The sequence below is a fragment of the Sceloporus occidentalis genome, unplaced genomic scaffold (genome assembly GCF_023333645.1).
Source record: "Sceloporus occidentalis isolate IW3139 unplaced genomic scaffold, rSceOcc1.0.p SCAF_163, whole genome shotgun sequence".
In the NCBI taxonomy this organism is placed as follows: Eukaryota; Metazoa; Chordata; class Lepidosauria; order Squamata; family Phrynosomatidae; genus Sceloporus; species Sceloporus occidentalis.
Window position 1 is genome coordinate 998270 of NW_028317143.1, and position 20483 is coordinate 1018752.

The 20483-nt window shown below is 40.7% G+C and overlaps 1 protein-coding gene across 1 annotated transcript in view; it reads left to right on the plus strand.

The window, feature by feature from the left end:
- The window catches only part of LOC149279523 (dysferlin-like), a 177522-nt gene that overhangs the window by 111727 nt on the left and 45312 nt on the right, over window positions 1-20483 (plus strand). Inside the window, exons 30-33 of the mRNA XM_089501080.1 lie at window positions 14614-14707; window positions 15036-15113; window positions 19162-19343; window positions 20018-20158. Of these exons, the coding sequence (XP_089357206.1) occupies window positions 14614-14707; window positions 15036-15113; window positions 19162-19343; window positions 20018-20158 (495 nt within the window). The remainder of the gene's footprint in view (window positions 1-14613; window positions 14708-15035; window positions 15114-19161; window positions 19344-20017; window positions 20159-20483) is intronic.

Here is a 20483-nt window from a genome sequence, read left to right on the forward strand (position 1 = left end):
ATAAATATTTAAATGAGCATCTTCTCGGGTCCAGTGTTAATTATAATTTTCACCATATTTTAAATAATATTGTATATAAATATGACCAATATCATAGACCATCCCCAATATACATAATGGTGTATAGTAAAAAACATTCAATGAAGTCCCTTAAAGAATCCATAAAGAAATAAATATATCCAAAAATATCTCTTATTATTCATAGTGATATATATAGTGAAAAATATATGTTAATGTCCATTTGGGGCAATAATTGGTTCACTTTGAGAATCATATATCTACATTGCCTCCATTATAGTTAGTGCATCACTAGACATCATATACAATACCCTTTCTCATTGTTCTCCCTTTATTTCCCCCATCTACCAATCTGCCCCTCAACCTCCTTTACCCCCATACTTGACCCTTTACACGCCTCCTCTATTTAAGATCCCTCCCGTTACCTACCACGGACCCTTAAAACCCTCACCATTAATACAAATTGGTTTAAACATCCGTGAAAAAAAAAATGACTACTCTCCTTTATTTCTAGTCCCGAAGGGCCTCTATGGTCCTCATGCAGACTTATTTTATGGGAAAAAAACTTCAATTTAAATTTTTTATCAGTCACTTAAAGCCAGGATTAATATTGCTGTAATGGATTATTATTAATTTTTTTTTAATTAAAATCAGTAGCTAAGATTTAGTAGATAGATATCTCAGGTCAATTTATTTTCTCGCTTCATCTTTTCTATTGTAAACATTTTAAATGTAATTTTATCACCATAGCAACCATTTTACTGCTCCCTCTCATTAGACCATTCCATAGGTTGCAATGTGATATAATTTTTGGAACATTCCATTGGTTCCACAGGTGATTGTTCCAAATGTAACAATTTGTCTCAGAATGTTAGTATTGCTCACAAACAAAGAAAAGTAACCTTTTATCATAGTACCTCGTGAGTTAACCGATTAATGCCAAATACACGGTATTTGTGGGAAATAATAAGGTCAAATAAAACGTATGAACTATATTGAAGTCTAACAGAATTTTATTGAGATATTGATTATGTTGGAAGTAATAATTCTGTTTATGGATAACATGAATATCCTCCGGTGGAAACAGATGGAAAGACACTGCCAGAAGCCCGGAGATGGCAGAGGCTTCCATCACGGCTGTCATTGTAGGAATGTTCTTGACTCCGTGGTGGTGAAGACAGTAAGACAAATGGTGGATTTTCCATGTGTCTGGGCTGTCTGGTGGCGATGGTCTCTGACGTCTCGTACCTTCAACAGCAGTTGCTCCATCTTTGCTGAAAGCTGACAGCCAGTGGGGTTCTCCAGCTGTCCTCCGTTCAGCTTCACATCCACCGTCCCTTCAAGGTGTTTGTCCACGCTCTGTGTCTCTTGCTTCTCGGCAGACTGCTGCTCGTCTAAGCGGTTGTTGACGGGCGCTATCTATGCCTCGAAGCTTCTCGTGGCGGTGGAAAGTTTCATGCCGAGCTGCTCTGCCCTGAGAAGCTGCTCCCACGCGTAATCTTCTGCAGCACAAACTCTTTTCTCCAGGGCTCGTATAGCGTTGTCTCTGCAGGCTATGCGCTCAAGCAAGGTGACTTTCTCATTTTCCTCACCCAGGCGTCGTACTAAGTCCTTGTTCTGCCGATGAAGACCATCGATAACTGTCCGTAGCTTTTTGATGTCCTTGCCGTGGGTGGTATCCGACAGAGATGTTCTGTCCTGAGACACCTGAGAGCCTCCAGGTCTTGCCTGTTGATTCTGGCGTCTCGTTGTCTCTTTTAGATGTCCGCGTTTTCGGTCTCTAACTGCTGCCCTTCGTTTGCGTTCCAGAGCCGAGACCCGGTCTGCAAGATGGGACAGGGAACGTCTGCGTTCTATTTCCATCTGGAATGTGGTGTTATTTATGCTCACAATAGAACGCGCAATCTCCATGTAGAGGTCGGCCTCGTGAGCCTTTCTTCCTCTAGTAGATTTTCTCATTTCAGTTAATAAGAAAAGTATGATAAAGGCGCCGAGGCAGCCCACGATAATCAGAAGAGTATCCAACATCTTCTCGCTCGCCTGCTCTGTTGAGCAATGAAGTGTATGAGGTTTCACCTGGTTTATACAGCCTGTGCTACTGATGACATCACAGAGATGCTGATGATGTCACAATAGGTGAGGTTGCTTTATGACAGAGTGGGCGGGGCCTTAACCCTTTCAGTGCCAACCACAAATGGGGCAATCTATCTATGGTCTCAGGAGTTGGAGCCTGTTTATTCTCTCTGATTAACTGATTGTTCTCTGTATATAATTCGGGAAGGGAAAGAGATGTCTGTTGTTTTGCTTTAGAGCTCAGCGCTATTAGATGGCTACGAACCGCGCATTTATAAGCGCACCAACTATGTATTGGGGAGATTTCTGTGGTTTCATTCTCCTTAAAGAAGAAATCTGTAATTTTACCTGCATAATTTTGATTTTCCCTATTCTGCAAAACCGCATTGTTTAATCTCCGGTCTCTATTAGGAACCTTAACATTTCTTTCTTGAGTTGTCATCACAATGACGTTATGATCGGTCCAAATCGCATCTAAAATTAGGATCGTATCTGCTCTCTGTAGGTCTCCTAAAATCATGTCTAATCTCGAGTAGGAGAGGTGGACCTGTGAAAAGTGCGTGAAATCCTGATCCCCCGGACTAAATGCTCTCTGAAAATTGTTGTAATTTCTTAGTTTGTTAAATCTCCTTATAGGTTTATCCTCTCAAATTTCAGACCTTCTGAGATTAAAAGAGATGCCCCTCTTTTTTTGTTCTTATCTAGAGAGGCATTATTAGCAGCTAATTGGTATCCCCCAATTTTAGATTTCCTGATATTAGGTTTAGACCAGCGGGTTTCTTAAGTTAGAGCCACATCAATAAGCTCTTTTTAATGTTTTGGTTAATACGGCTCTTTTATACTTCGTATTTAGCCCTTGGACATTGAAGGTCATCCATTTAATCATAGGTGTCTATCTGTGACAAGTACCGCAGTATGGCGAATCTCCCTATAAAACCCAAAACATACAAGACATACATTGGACTAGAAACCACGAGATGTATACGAGAGGGGATGGTCCTCCGTAACAGCGCTTCCCCACAAAACATTGGTAGCACGAGAGTAAAGACTCTTGGTGGAGTCCAGAGTAAAGGGTCTGAAGCCGCCAGGACCCTTGGATACCATTCCAATCTGTTAAACCGAATCTAAGTCATTCTGCGATGGTATAATGACTTCCCCGATGTCTTCTCTCGCTCTGCCTCTCTCTGTCCGCTCCTGTCTCCTCTCGTCCTTCTCCTCACTATGAACCAAACACTTCATGAAATCATAATCTAACTAATGAAGCGACATCATTTATCTTTTCATTATTCCCGTTATACGAAGCTGAAGTAGATGAAACGTATGCACATGTGAACCCACGTTATACAATCACATCTTGTGACTTATTTTTATGGTGACTGCTTTACCAATCGATGTTAATTCTGTCTTCTTTAAGTTAACTTGTATATGTGCTTCATATTACTCTGGTTATCAAGTGATTGTCCCACTCTTTATCTAATTCCCCTCTCCCCACTTACCCTGACTACCCTTCAATAATGTCCCTCAATTACTGTTATTCTTCACTTCTTCCCACTTAATGAGCTAATAGTGCATTAATCTTTATCTTAAGTGATCTCTTTTCGATTACTATATTTTATTACTGTGAGATAATAATAATAAAATAATAATAATAAGGGTAGAGGAAGGGGGAATATATATTACTATTATATAATAATAAGTTTATACAGACGTAAGCCCTCCCCGCCGTCTCAATAATGTGCTGGTCAGTCTGTTCCAAAAAATATTCCTGAGAATTGCTTCTCTTTAACTATTCTGTTACAAGGTTTCCCTTCTGCTTAGACCATTCCATTGGTTGCTACGGTGATAGAACTTTCGCAACATTCCATTGGTTCTACAGGTGATTGTTCCAAATGTAACACTGGGTCTCAGAATGTTAGTATTGCTCACAAACAAAGAAAAGTAACCTTTTATCATAGAACCTCGTGAGTTAACCGATTAATGCCAAATACACGGTATTTGTGGGAAATAATAAGGTCAAATAAAACGTATGAACTATAGTGAAGTTTAACAGAATTTTATTGAGGTATTGATTCTGTTAGAAGTAAAAATTCTGTTTTTGGATAACATGAATATCCTCCGGTGGAAACAGATGGAAAGACACTGCCAGAAGCCCGGAGATGACAGAGGCTTCCATCACGGCTGTCATTGTAGGAATGTTCTTGACTCCGTGGTGGTGAAGACAGTAAGACAAATGGTGGATTTTCCATGTGTCTGGGCTGTCTGGTGGCGATGGTCTCGGACGTCTCGTACCTTGAACAGCGGTTGCTCCATCTTTGCTGAAAGCTGACAGCCAGTGGTGTTCTCCAGCTGTCCTCCGTTCAGCTTCACATCCACCATCACTTCAAGGTGTTTGTCCACGCTCTGTGTCTCTTGCTTCTCGGCAGACTGCTGCTCGTCTAAGCGGTTGTTGACGGGCGCTATCTATGCCTCGAAGCTTCTCGTGGCGGTGGAAAGTTTCATGCCGAGCTGCTCTGCCCTGAGAAGCTGCTCCCACGCGTAATCTTCTGCAGCAGAAACTCTTTTCTCCAGGGCTCGTATAGCGTTGTCTCTGCAGGCTATGCGCTCAAGCAAGGTGACTTTCTCATTTTCCTCACCCAGGCGTCGTACTAAGTCCTTGTTCTGCCGATGAAGACCATCGATAACTGTCCGTAGCTTTTTGATGTCCTCGCCGTGGGTGGTATCCGACAGAGATGTTCTGTCCTGAGACACCTGAGAGCCTCCGGGACTTGCCTGTTGATTCTGGCGTCTCGTTGTCTCTTTTAGATGTTCCCGTTTTCGGTCTCTATCCGCTGCCCTTCGTTTGCGTTCCAGAGCCGAGACCCGGTCTGCAAGATGGGACAGGGAACGTCTGCGTTCTATTTCCATCTGGAACATGGTGTTATTTATGTTCACAATAGAACGCGCAATCTCCATGTAGAGGTCGGCCTCGTGTGCCTTTCTTCCTCTAGTAGATTTTCTCATTTCAGTTAATAAGAAAAGTATGATAAAGGCGCCGAGGCAGCCCACGATAATCAGAAGAGTATCCGACATCTTCTCGCTCGCCTGCTCTGTTGAGCAATGAAGTGTATGAGGTTTCACCTGGTTTGTATAGCCTGTACTATGACATCAGAGAGATGCTGATGATGTCACAATAGGTCAGGTTGCTTTATGACAGAGTGGGCGGGGACTTAACCCTTTCAGTGCCAACCACAAATGGGACAAGTTTTTTACAATGTAAAGTTGTTTGCAATTTCTTAACTGATGTAACTGACGTAGAATGGATTGCCAGCTTTGAGTATTTCTAGGCATAGACTGTAAATCGTTTCTGTCTAACAGATCCCTTGTAGCAGACCAATAAAAATGGCTTTGATCTTTGTACAATCCAGGATCTGTACTGCAGCAGCTACCGACAATACAGATGAGATATTAGCCAAGATTAACACAAGTTGCCCTGAATCACCTTCTTAAGTCACAGATTTCTGCCCTTGGACGGCACGCTAGATGTACTTGCCAAGGGTTACCGTTGTACCTGAGCTTTGTGATGTAACAGCAGTCAGGTAACGCTGATAGCCATCTACCCCCCTACGGGAAATGTAGTCTCTGGACACTAGATATACCAAGAAGGCTAAAGGTTTATAGTAGTCATAATATCAATCAACCCCACTCAAAAATGGGAACTGGGTATCAATTAAGTGCCATTCTGCAGTGTATGTGGAGACTGCATTGTTTTGTTTTTGGTTGGATGTTTTTTTTTCTTTCGGATTATTTTCTGTTTCCTTCTTTATTTTGTTTTTTAAAAATATACTCTTTATTAATTTTCGTAGAAAAAAGACAAAATACAAAAAAGAACATAATAACAAACATATATATACATAAAAGACTTATAAAATTCCACATACCCGGGTATTTTGAGGGGAATAACCCCAGATATACAGTATAACATATAAAATATATGATGTATAAAGATCTTGATCTTACAGTGAATGAAACTTTGACTTAACATCATCACCATACCCTTCGAGTAGGAGAAACAAATACAAATTACAATGATGGAAGAACAAGAAATAGATAAATAAATACTATCTTACTCGTTGGTCGTAAAGGATTTTTTCTCTAGGGGGAGAGGTACCTCAGCCAATATATAGTCCAGGATCCAGTACGTATAGAAGAAAAAAAAAAAGAATATGAATATTTAAATTGATATCATAGTCAAGCAGCTTTCCCAAATCTGGTGTTTTTTTAGTGATATGGAATTGTTCCTGCAGACCCCTAATTCCATTTTGAGTTGGTATTCTAATTGTTTTTTTAAATTGAATCCATTCAAAATCTCCGTTCTGTTTCCACTCTCTAGCAATAATTTTTTTTTACTGCCACACAGCTATGGATTGCAAGGGCTGTTTTTGGTTGGGACATAGTAGGCCAAGATAAATGTAAAAGAGCTGATATAGGGGTACTAGGAATGCTAATGTTAGCTACAGTCTTCAGAAAATCTGTAACTCTATTCCAAAATGTTATCAGTTTTTTACAGCCCCACCAAATATGTAGGTATGAACCACAAGATTCCTCACAGTGCCAACAAGTATTATTTGTAAGGGGGAACATCCGGGCTAAAGTGCTAGGTACATAATACCATCTGTTAATAGCTTTATAATGTGCTTCAACAAGAGATAAATCATCAACCCATTTTGTAAGTTTTATAAATGATAGATGCCATTCTTCTAATGATATCGAAGTATTCAAATCTTTCTCCCACTTCGAAATATTAACATTTGGTAATGATGGGGAATCTTTTAAGGTAATACATTTGACACATTTAGCATATGTCTTTTTAGTATCAGGTTTTTGAAATATTCTAGAGATTTCATCTTTCAGTTCTCCCCCAGGGGAATGCAAGTGATTTTTTTAAGCATCTTTTTACCCTAAAGTATTTAAAAATGTTTCTGTTAGGTTATTTTGCAGATTTAGAGTAGTAAAGGGTATAATTTCCCCCTCTATTATTAAGTCATCCAAAAAAATGATCCCAGTTTATTCCCACTCTTGTATTTTCAAAGGTTGAATTAGTTTATTCTTTAAACCAAACTTATTCTTTATTACATACCATGCTGGGGTTATTTTACCTTGGATCATGTTTTTCTCTTTAGCAATCTTAATTATTTCAGAAAATGTAATCTGCCATATAATGGAATTTAAGTTCTTCATCTCACAAGCTTCAGATTCAATTTTAAACCATCCTTGTTCTAAGTAAATATCTGATTGGATCTTAGCTGATTGGGTCTGATTTTTTCCATATTTTTTAAGGTTCTCTCCAATTCGATTTGATTAATAGATTTGCAGGTATCTCCTATTTGTTTAGTGTGTTCATTTGACACATTTGCTTTATTTAAAGAGGATAATTTATAAAGAGAAATATATAGATCCGACCTGGTTTTATCCTGCTTGGCTTTGTTTGTTTTTTTGATTTTGATAAAATGTCCTATGATAGCTGCTTTATAAGCATTCCATCTATTAGACGGAGTTGTATCTCCTGGCTTATTTTCTAAGAATTTTTTTTTGTCATCTTAGAGATATATTCTTTATTATCCTTAGAATAGAGTAAAAAATCATCTAAACGCCAAGAGAATTTACTAGGTCTGACTATTTTGTCTTTCAGTTCTAGGATCAGCAAGCTGTGGCCAGACCATATGTTGTCTTTGATTTGAGAATATGTTTAGTTAATGGTGTCAGAGATTGTTCTCCAAAAATCAGATCTATTCTCGAATAAGTTTGGTGGACTTTGGAAAAGTGGGAATAATCTTTTTCTACAGGATGCCTGACTCTCCAAATGTCATAGAGATTTGCTCTCTGAATGATATTTCTGAAAACTCTTGAGTTTTTTTATTAAATTCTTATGGAAAGCTTTATGGGGGGCCACTTTTTTGTCTTATTCTAAATCTTGGATACAATTGAAATCTCCAGCGATCAAAAGAACGCCCTGTTTCAAATTCTCAACTTTATCTAATAATTTAGAAAGAGCACCAATTGGCTCTGTGTTGGGGCTGTAGACATTTACCAAAGTGTATTTCTCGTCGTTTAAAGTTCCCACCCAAATCAGGAACCGTCCATCAGAGTCCTGATCAATAAATTTAGTCTCTACTTTTAATCTACATGAAAAGGCTAAAACTACACCTCTTTTTTAATTATTTTCTAAAGATGAATCAAAAACCTTAGAAAAAGTTCTTCTCCAGTGGGTTTCTTGGAGTAGAGCGATATCTACTTTCTCACGCCTCAAAAAATCACTCGTTTTCTTTTTATCAGTGAGTTAAGGCCCTGGACATTGGCTGAAAGGCATTTAACCATACTTTAGTGAGGTTGGAAAGGAACCCAGAGAGTAGTAATCTAGAATTTCCATCAACCTGACATAGAAGCACAACTTCTGTTGCCTTCTAACAGTAAGCAGACTGACCGGCAAAATCTACTCTGGGGGTGATCTTTCTCTGTCTCCACTTATTTTAAACACAGAAGGGGTATCAGAATTTTTTTCTCTGGAAAGAACATGTTTAGCATTTTTTTCTTAAATACTAAACGGATAAATGAAACTCATAAAAGGAGAATGGCGCTGGAGGAAGATAAATCTCACAAAGCAGATATTGTATTTACAACCAAGAGACGCTCTTTAAAAGATCACAAGCACCTAAGAGGATTGTTAACAATACCCTGTAGTATTCCGTGATATGGCAGACTGATACTCGTACGCACATTGAGTTACTCCAAAATCACACTGGCCAATTTACAACAAACCAGAAGCAGATTTCATTGATAAAGTAAAGCCCAGATTCATGCAATCCAAGCGGGTCCCTTGATACCGGCTGGGGACTTCAACCTCACAATGTATTATTCAATGGACTCTGGCTTTCTGCTTCCTCAATCCAAGTACAACCAACCACCGAATGAGAAACTTCAAAGCTTAATGCCCTAAATCCCACTACATGACACCTGGAGATGCTAGAACCCTCCCAAAACAGATTATTTTTTCTTCTACTCTGCCGCTCATAAATGTTATAGAAGAGTTTATTTACAGACTTTACAAACTTCCTAACCTGGCAAAATGTGAAACAGGCAAGAATTGGGCTCATCTGGTGGTCGGACCATGCTCCAGTCACTGCTTCAATCCTAATGGATTACCCAAACAGAAGGAGAAGCCCTTGGAGTCTCAATGAAACTGTGTTACATTTCAAGGCATTTACCAATAAGATAGAACAGCATATTAAAGAATATTTAATCCCTAATGAGAAGGAAGAGTGTCCGATCACTTCGTTGTGGCTGGTCCATAAAGCAGGAGCTAGAGGTCCCCTAATCCAACAGGGAGCAAGACTGGAAAAAATCTACCCAGGCTCAGTTGGACTCACTAGCCTCGAAACTTCAAACGCTCTCTAACCAAGAGAATAGTCAGCAGACAGACCTCTTTGCAAAGGCCATACAGGGTGTAAAAAATGAGTTTGACAAAATCCAAATCAAGAAAACCAACAAAAAACGCAGCAACCTGGCCACAAATTCCACTCTTAGAGCAATAAAGCAGGGAAGATGTTGGCAAACAATCTAAGGAAGAATCAAGCCCAATCCATGAGACCTTACCTGCATTCCATAAGTTATATGATCCCCCTGAAATAAATAATGAATTTGCAGACTTCTACAAAAACGTAAACAATTTCAACACAGACCCTAACCCAGCACAACTACCTTTGGAGAAAATTGACCAATTTTTGGATTCGGTCCAACTGCCTAATATTTCGATAGCCCAACGAGAGAAGCTCCTGGACCCACTTACAGAGTTGGAAGTTGCGCAGGCTATTGGAGCATTGAAGCCATCTAAGGCCAAGACCCATATTTTCCAATGCCTACAAAGACATGAATCGAGCTTTAACACCAATATTAAATAAAGTCTTCAACAACATTAAAGAGTCCGGGGACATTCTGCCAGAAATGCTAACCTCACGTATCATGACAGTACTCAAACCGGCAAAAACCCAAATGTCCCTGAGAGTTTTAGGCCCATCTCTCTCTTAAATACAAACACTAATCTGTCTGCAAGACTGTTAAGAAATAGAGTGAGTACACTATTGCTAAGTTTACTCAATGAGGATCAGATGGGCTTTATTCTGGACAGGCAGGCATGAGATAGCACCAGCAAATTCATCAACCTATCACTTATTATTACCAAAAACCGGGTACCAGCACCTCCTCTATCCCTGGATGCAGTAAAAGCCTCTGATAGGCTACATTGACAATACATGGAGAGAACGCTCCTAAAATGTGGCTTTCCCGACCCTTTCCTCTCAGCGATTATGGCGCCATACAGCTCTCCTTTCCCAAACAGTCGAATGACCATTTATGATGCAGTGGGGAAAATGTATGAGTCAATCCTTCACGACAGAACAGCGGTCACAAGCAATCAATAACTTTCTGGGAACTTCGAACGGATCCAGACATTGGGAAGCAAACAGGAAGGTGCTGTACCTGGACCCAACTAGATTGCACAATCCGTTCCCTCGATCAGAAGGGAACAATGTATCGTGTGCGGTGACATTGTAATCTCCTACAACTCTTCCAGTACCAGGTGTTCATCTTAATTTGGAGAGTTACAGGATTTCGGCTTAAAGGAGCACCGGATAAAGGTCCGCTGGACATGCTTCAACCAGATCAACTTCCAAAGCACACAAAGAAACCTATAATACATATTACTGCTGCAACTAAACTTGTGATTGCTAAGCATTGTAGGCACCAGAGATTTCTGAATTGATTAACTTAATGGAATTGACCAAGCGACATGAAGAACTCACCACCTGGTCTGTCAAAGGGTATCCACCAACTCTAAAATCTGGAAGCCATGGCCAGCTTGCAGAAGAAGGGAGACATAAACGCCCTCCTATTTTCTCATTCCGCTTCCTATTTGTTTCACTCTAAAGACGAGGTCACTCCCGACATCTGGTCCGCGAGCTTGCATCTTCTTCTTTATCCTTTTTGTTACTTTTTTTCTCTTTTTTTCTCTCTTATTCAGATAAATTGCAGTAAAAATCTACTGGGGAGGGTTTTCATTGATTTGCTGAGGAACAGCTGCCAAAACATGGAGCTCCTCAAACAACCAAGACTCTCTCTCTGGGAAAAGCACCCCTTTGACCTTGAAGAGGTTAATGTTAGCCACGGGTCGAGAGATGCTTTCTGTTTCTACAGATCCCTAATACCCTTTCTCATTGTTCTCCCTTTATTTCCCCCATCTACCAATCTGCTCCTCAACCTCTTTTACCCCCATACTTGACCCTTTACACGCCTTCTCTTTTTAACATCCCTCCCGTTACCTACCACGGACCCTTAAAACCCTCACCATTAATGCAAGTGGGTTTAAACATCCGTGAAAAAAAAAATGACTACCCTCCTTTATTTGTAGTCCCAAAAGGCCTCTATGGTCCTCATGCAGACTTATTTTATGGGAAAAAACCTTCAATTTAAATTTTTTATCAGTCAGTTAAAGCCAGGCTTAATCTTGCTGTAATGGATTATTATTATTATTTTGTTTATTAAAATCAGTAGCTAAGATTTAGTAAATAGATATTTCAGGTCAATTTATTTTCTCGCTTCATCTTTTCTATTGTAAACATTTTAAATGTAATCTTATCACCATAGCAACCATTTTACTGCTCCTTCTCCATTCCATAGGTTGCAATGTGATAGAATTTTTGGAACATTCCATTGGTTCCACAGGTGATTGTTCCAAATGTAACAGCGGGTCTCAGAATGTTAGTATTGCACACAATCAAAGAAAAGTAACCTTTTATCATAGTACCTCGTGAATTAACCCATTAATGCCAAATACACGGTATTTGTGCAAAATAATATTTTCAAATAAAAAGTATGAACTATATTGAAGTTTAACAGAATTTTATTGAGATATTGATTATGTTGGAAGTAATAATTCTGTTTATGGATAACATGAATATCCTCCGGTGGAAACAGATGGAAAGACACTGCCAGAAGCCCGGAGATGACGGAGGCTTCCATCACGGCTGTCATTGTAGGAATGTTCTTGACTCCGTGGTGGTGAAGACAGTAAGACAAATGGTGGATTTTCCATGTGTCTGGGCTGTCTGGTGGCGATGGTCTCTGACGTCTCGTACCTTCAACAGCATTTGCTCCATCTTTGCTGAAAGCTGACAGCCAGTGGGGTTCTCCAGCTGTCCTCCGTTCAGCTTCACATCCACCATCACTTCAAGGTGTTTGTCCACGCTCTGTGTCTCTTGCTTCTCGGCAGACTGCTGCTCGTCTAAGCGGTTGTTGACGGGCGCTATCTATGCCTCGAAGCTTCTCGTGGCGGTGGAAAGTTTCATGCCGAGCTGCTCTGCCCTGAGAAGCTGCTCCCACGCGTAATCTTCTGCAGCAGAAACTCTTTTCTCCAGGGCTCGTATAGCGTTGTCTCTGCAGGCTATGCGCTCAAGCAAGGTGACTTTCTCATTTTCCTCACCCAGGCGTCGTACTAAGTCCTTGTTCTGCCGATGAAGACCATCGATAACTGTCCGTAGCTTTTTGATGTCCTCGCCGTGGGTGGTATCCGACAGAGATGTTCTGTCCTGAGACACCTGAGAGCCTCCAGGTCTTGCCTGTTGATTCTGGCGTCTCGTTGTCTCTTTTAGATGTTCCCGTTTTCGGTCTCTATCCGCTGCCCTTCGTTTGCGTTCCAGAGCCGAGACCCGGTCTGCAAGATGGGACAGGGAACGTCTGCGTTCTATTTCCATCTGGAACATGGTGTTATTTATGTTCACAATAGAACGCGCAATCTCCATGTAGAGGTCGGCCTCGTGAGCCTTTCTTCCTCTAGTAGATTTTCTCATTTCAGTTAATAAGAAAAGTATGATAAAGGCGCCGAGGCAGCCCACGATAATCAGAAGAGTATCCGACATCTTCTCGCTCGCCTGCTCTGTTGAGCAATGAAGTGTATGAGGTGTCACCTGGTTTATACAGCCTGTGCTACTGATGACATCACAGAGATGCTGATGATGTCACAATAGGTGAGGTTGCTCTATGACAGAGTGGGCATGGCCTTAACCCTTTCCGTGCCAACCACAAATGGGGCAATCTATCTATGGTCTCAGGAGTTGGAGCCTGTTTATTCTCTCTGATTAACTGATTGTTCTCTGTATATAATTCGGGAAGGGAAAGAGATGTCTGTTGTTTTGCTTTAGAGCTCAGCGCTATTAGATGGCTACGAACCGCGCATTTATAAGCACACCAACTATGTATTGGGGAGATTTCTGTGGTTTCATTCTCCTTAAAGAAGAAATCTGTAATTTTACCTGCATAATTTTGATTTTCCCTATTCTGCAAAACCACATTGTTTAATCTCCGGTCTCTATTAGGAACCTTAACATTTCTTTCTTGAGTTGTCATCACAATGACGTTATGATCGGTCCAAATCGTATCTGAAATTAGGATCTTATCTGCTCTCTGTAGGTCTCCTAAAATCATGTCTCATCTCGAGTAGGAGAGGTGGACCTGTGAAAAGTGCGTGAAATCCTGATCCCCCGGACTAAATGCTCTCTGAAAATTGTTGTAATTTCTTAGCTTGTTAAATCTACCTTAGCAGCTAATTGGTATACACAGGTGCAACCCCATCTGCCAAAGCCCCCAAATACATGGGGGGGAAAATTAACCCCTTCAGTCCCATATGGAAGTACAAAAAATCTGAAACATCCTAAAAATGCATCTAGTAAAGCCCTTTAGGACGTACAGGTACGTCCTGACTTTCTTGCAGCGGCAGGACAGCATCTCTGGCTTCCTGCTTCCCGATCTCCCAGCAGCCGTTACGGTCAAGATCGCGAGATCGGGCATTCCCTTCCGGGTCGCGTCACTACTGACGTCACCCGGAAGATCATGGAGGGGCACGATATCCCTTACAGGGTCTGTCTAGATATGAGATCGCTCCGATGACGTACGGATCACAGACACAGGTCACTTTACCTAATTTTGTGAGGATTCAGAGGGGAAAATATTTAAATAAATGAGGTTGTTTTTCTAATTTTCTCTAGTTTTTACATAACATCTCATCCTAAATTTTCAGCTAATCGTCCAACTATGGTATCAAAAGAAAGCTCTATCTGTCCTTGAAAAAACAATATATAGTTTACATGGGTACACTATTCACAGGAACAGAGAATAATCGCTGAACCGACATAGCGCAAAAATGGCAAAATTGAGGTACCAAAAACCCCTGGGACTGAAGGGGTAAAGAAGGGGTTAAGAATCTTTATCTTCTGTTCCTTTTTTTTTTTTTGGTTTAGCAGATATCGGGAAATGATGGGGAAATTAGATTGATGGCCATTATGTAACGTATGTATTATCTATTGCTGGATGTGTGGTAGATAAGTGGAACAGCCTCCCAGCAGAAGTGGTAAAGGCTAATATAGTGGGGGAATTATATTTGTGGAAATTTTCCCGCCTGATGTATCTGTTAATTTTTTTTTTTCTCCCCATTTGCAGGGAGGTGTAACGGATGATAAAAGCGACGATGGGAAATCCGCCGGCGCCTTCAGCTTTGGGGTCAACAGACCTACGATATCCTGCATATTTGATTGTGAGTACATTAATGCATGCTGGGGGCGTCAGGACTGACCTGGGAAATGCAGGGCTGTTGGCAGCTCTGTACACAGCTACAATGAGTTTGTAACACCTGGTTATTTTTCACGTGGAAATGTTAATTTTATATATACATAAATATATATATTTACATCATTTACATATATATGCAATACAAATCCACTATGTCTGTATACATAGCTACCAACAGCCCTGAATTTTCCAGGCCAGAGCATATAGAAATTATGAAGGAGATCCTACGATGTACTCTGTGCTGTACTCATGGTTTTTTTTTTCTTCTAAATCTGCTTCTTTTATTCCAAAAGACGGGAACCGCTATCACCTGCGCTGCTACCTCTACCAAGCCCGGGACCTCTTGCCCATGGACAAGGACAGCTTCTCGGGTAGGTGACTGGGAATAAACCGGGGCAGACCCCCCCCCCCGCTGATATAATGTACCCCTTGGTGTAATACCATGCCGTGCCACTAGGGGTGCAAGAGGCGCAGCACCCTCCAGAGCGCAGGTTGACCGCTCTTTATCAATCCATGTAAGCCGGGCCAGGGGCACCAACAGAACTATAACAACAAGATAGGAAGTAATGGCCAAGCCCGGCTACTCGCCCGTTTCCCCTGCTGTAACGACTCAGACCTTAATCAGTCTTTGGTCTCGTCTTAGATTCAGGAGCCGTATGTCTATCCCATGCATGTTTAATACCCTCACTGTATTACCCTCTACCACCTCTGCTGGGAGGCTGTTCCACTAATCCACCACCCTCTCAGTAAAGTAAAACTTGCTTACATTCCATCTAAGCCTCTGATGCAGTAACTGCACATGTGTTTTGGCAAAAACATTACACGACATCATAACGTGTGTGAAAAATCTGGGCGGAAAACCATCTGTGTAATTATGAAAAAAAAACTAAATTGAAATTTTCTGCACATTTTATAAATTCGGACGGAAGTTTTCATCCACTTTTCTGGAAGCTTCATAACCAGGCGACTTTTAAACATTTCAAAAACCTTCCCCGAAATTTCAGAATTAGTCCTTCCAGGGCCTCGCCTCCCAGCCCCACCGTGTGTTTTTTTTTTAAACATTCTAAAGAAGTCTCTTCTTCTCGTGTTTATTGTGAATGAAACAATTGATTGAAAAAGGCTGGAAAAGAAAACTTCTGACTTCTGACAAACCCATAAAAAATCCCCAAAACACATTTTATTATTTATTTTCTCTACAAAACACGAAATTAGGGCAATTCATCCACCCTGGAAAATGTGTGTTAAAAGCCAGGCGGGTTTTTTTTTTTTTATACATTTTTTTTTTTGAGTTTAAACTAATAATAATTTATAAGGGAATTAAGAGAGCCTGCATCCTACTATTTAAACCTTTTTTTTTATATATATATATATTTTGAATAAATGAGGGGGGGGTTTGGAGGGTGGGAATGGAGGACGTTTTAATCTCCTATAAAGGGAGGCCCACAAATCATGGGGCATAAATCCCAGGTTTTATTAGTGGAGAGCGAGGACATGGGGTATTTCCGGGGGGGGGGTATTTCCCCCCGGGGGGCAAAATGCGTCGGAGAGAACACATGCCGGGCTACCGTTAATACGCGCAACTGCCCCTGTTTCGGAATTAACATCAAACCTGTCGGCGCTTTGGTGGAAGCTGAAAACATGTCAAGTTACGGATGTTCTCGGATGTTCTCGGGACCTCAGAAGTCTCCTTTTCAGATTAACCTCAACTAAGGGTTTGTTTTCTCTACAATAGTGTTTTAAATGTCAGGTTTTGCTTAATTCTCTTTAACTTCACTGGTTGTACCGGTTCATTACCAGCCTTACCCGGGGGGCGATACTGAGTGGGTAAGGCTGGTAATGAACTGGTACAACCAGTGGGTACCCATTGGGCAAGCAACTGGTGGGTCGGTTCCTATTGAGGTCTCCCACGTCCCCGTATTGCCTCTAATGCGGCCATTCTTTTCGCCGGCTGCCATTGGCTAATCATTATACCTGGGAAATCCCAGGGGCAGATTCTCAGGGTGAAGGGGCAGATTCTGGGGGTCACTCAGTCTAGAACTGACTCCTTCCTATTCTCCCCGTTGTGATCATATATAAAACTCCCACTATGTTATGGTTGAGCTCCCTGCTTGAATGCAGGTGACTCCGTGAAGTAATAATGAGTCATGGTTTCCATGACGACTGGTAATAGAACCGTTTGGGTAACACATTTGGCGACTCATTACGTAGAATCTTCCCTAGAATCTTCGCTAGTAAAGGGTTAATATTTGGAGCGTCTCAGGGGCCGCTCGTTCACACGGTGATTACACGCGGCCGCGGCGCTCTCAGCGTGTAAGCGTGTAACACGCATCCTGTTTTATCAGCCGCTGGTCTGGGAGATTTACACATGTAATGCTGTTTAACCCCTCACTGCCCAGACTCCCTGGTCGGCATCGATGTTCCGCGTGAGTTTTTCCTCGCAGATTCTAAAACGTAATGTCCAGGATAATGTACTAAAGTACAGCCCTGGATACTGTATGGGTTATACCTGAATTAACCCTTTCATATGCCAAGAAGATGCCGCGGTGTATAGACTGGAGAAGAGAGAGGGGGATAGGATGGAAACGTTTAACCACATAAAGGGATTCAACAAAGTACAGGAGGAGAGACGTTAGAACAAGAGGCCAGAATCTAAAACTAGAGGGTCAGAGGCTTAGATGGAATACTAGGATGGTAGTAGGTAAGTAGAACAGCCTCCCAGCAAAAGTGGTAGAGGGTAATACAGTGAGGGGACTAAACATGCATGGGACAGACATACGGCTCCTGAATCTAAGACGAGACCAGCGACTGATTAAGGCTTGAGTCTTTACAGCAGGAGAAACGGGCGACTGGACGGGGCTTATCTGCTAAGGAATCACACGGCTGTGGAGCGGCCGCCCGGCTGCGGTGGGTATTATCGCGTGCTGGCCGCTGTAATCATTATTATTCCGGTAACCGTCTGGCAGACTGGTAATGATTTCTTGAGCGCTCCACAATGGCCTCGCTGTTAAGGAGGGTGATGTCATCGCACGTGATTGGCTGCGCTTCGCGGGGTCCATCGAGCCAACTATAACATCCATAAAACGGTTACAATGGAGGGTGGGGGTCCGCGCGCGGCGATCGCTGCCTTTATTATACCGGCTGCTCCCGGGGGGGGGGGGGGTCACAGTGTTACCCGAGGGGCAGAGAGAAGATCTGTTTATCTATACATGCCCCCCCACCTGCAGTCCTGCCCCTCCAACCACACAACCCCAACAAAGGTGTCCAGGTTACAGTCTCCCAGCAGCCTGGGTGATGGGATTTGTAGTCCATAAATATAATCCAGCCGGATGCACCTTAACCTATGCAGCCCTGATAAAAAGTTTTACCAAATGTAGCTAATGAGATCTCCCCTTTAACCAGCGATTAACCCCGGAATCTGGACGACGTAAAAGTACGTTAAAAAAACGAATAAAAATATGTTGAGCAACGCTTTCCTTTTATTGTATTTTATTCATTGAAGGGCCGGCTGCTACTGATCACCCTTGTTTCTAGTTTGGGAAAGGGTTAATGCAATGAAACAGTCCAGATCCCCGTATTAAACGCGCACGCCGTGTTCGCCAGCTATACGAGTCGTCGCTGGATGACATGCCATAATATTTTTACAGGAGATAACCTAGAATAAGCACGAAGCGTTTCCCCCAACGTGGGGAGCGGCGGGGGCCGTGAATATAACACTGGCTTCATTTATAAATAAAAATCCTGCCTGGACCCTCCGCGCACGTACCGTCCTCCAGTCTGTTCCTATTATGTTAATAACATTATTAATAACATATTAATATAATGAATAGATTTTATATTTCTAATAAATTTATATATTTGTAATTTTATTATATATATATATATTATAATTAATATATACAAATTATAAATACCCTTATATAATATATTAATTATTATATATATATATATAATATATATAATAAAATTACAAATATTATTAATATATTATAATATACCGGTATTATTCTAATATATTCTAATACTATATTAATTAATATTAATAGCATTAATAGTACACCCTGGATCCGACTGGGTTCCGTTGTGATGTTATTTTATAAACAAAATTCTTTGGAAGATCCCAAATTGATATCAAATTTATATAATTTATTTTATTAACCTCAATTTGGGATCTTCCGCTAGAAATGATCTAAAAAAATTTGAAATTTATATAATAATTAAAAATAGCTCCGATTTGGAGCTATTTTTAATTATTATATAAATTTCAAATTTTTTTAGATTCTTTCTAGCGGCCCAACCAAATTCGAATTCCTAAGCAAATTTTTGATTTTTATTTTATTTTTTTATTTTTAAGACTTGAAATGTAATTAGAATTTTCATCATCTTATTTAGTTTTTTAATGAATTCCACATTGCGTTCCAGATCCGTACGCCATTGTGTCGTTCCTCCATCAGAGCCAAAAAACGGTGGTGGCGAAGAACACCTTGAACCCCACGTGGGATCAGACGCTCATCTTCTACGAAATCGAAATCTTTGGAGATCCTGCAACGGTTGCCGCTGTTCCTCCCGACATCGTGGTGGAAATCTATGACCACGACACTTACGTAAGTTACTCGAACTTCAGAAACTTTTGAGGGGATAATTCTGGTTCTTTAGAGCACCTTAGGTCACTTTCTATGCAAAGTATTTGTGAGCGGGGGAAAAAATTGGAATTGAGGGGGAAAAAAAGTTACAAAAAAAAAATAAATTTCATTATAGAGGAATTTATTGTTCCAATGCAATATTAATAAAAAAAATAAAAAATATTGTAATGTTTAACCGCTAGTTTCAAAAAACATTACTACAATTCTCCATATTTTTTAAAATCAATAATTCTCTTTCAAGGCATTTTCTTGCCAACATTTTTCTGGCGCTGATTTGTAGAATATTTTGCCGATAATATTTTATTTTCCAAGTTATGGCAAATGATTTTAATATTAATTAACAGAACTTTATTTTGTATAAAGATTTAAGTGGAAATTTTAAGACTAACCCGAAATAAAATAAAAAAAAAAATTATAATCAGCCTCCATTCCTTGCAAATTTTGTTTTTATTATTATTTTTTTTTTATCAAAATTTATTATCATTTATGATCTAAAAATCTGTTAGTCAGTGTCAGGAACGAGGATTGGGGAACTGGCCCCGTTATCTTGTAGCCGGTAGGTCCTGATCTGAAGATATCTAATAAGATGAGGTTGTTCTTGGTAACGGCAGCGCTGTCTTGACTTTGTTCCGCAGGGGGCAGACGAGTACATGGGACGCTGTATTTGTAAACCAACCCTGAAACGCTCCCCGAAATTATCCTGGCATCCGGTAACAAAAGGAGGAAAAACCGCTGGGGAATTGCTCGCCGCTTTTGAGCTAATCCAGAGGGAAAAGGTAAACTTATATTTTTGGAGTCCGCATTCTAATCTGCCGGGACCACCACAGCGGGGGAAAAAATAAGCAAAATCAAATATTATTTCTGTTTTGGGTACAAGCTAAGAATTTTGAAGATAATTTGAAATTTAAGGAACATTTTTTGTGGAATTTCATATTTGCAGTTTTCTCTGATTTCCTAAAACAAAAGGAAAAACAGAGGAAAAGTCACAAAAGCCAAAGGAGATCCAAAAGAAGGCTTTTTGTGTGTGACAACCTGGGCCTAGGGGACCCCGTTAGAACCAGAGGTCATACGTCTAAAACTCGGAGGCTTAGATAGGAGGTT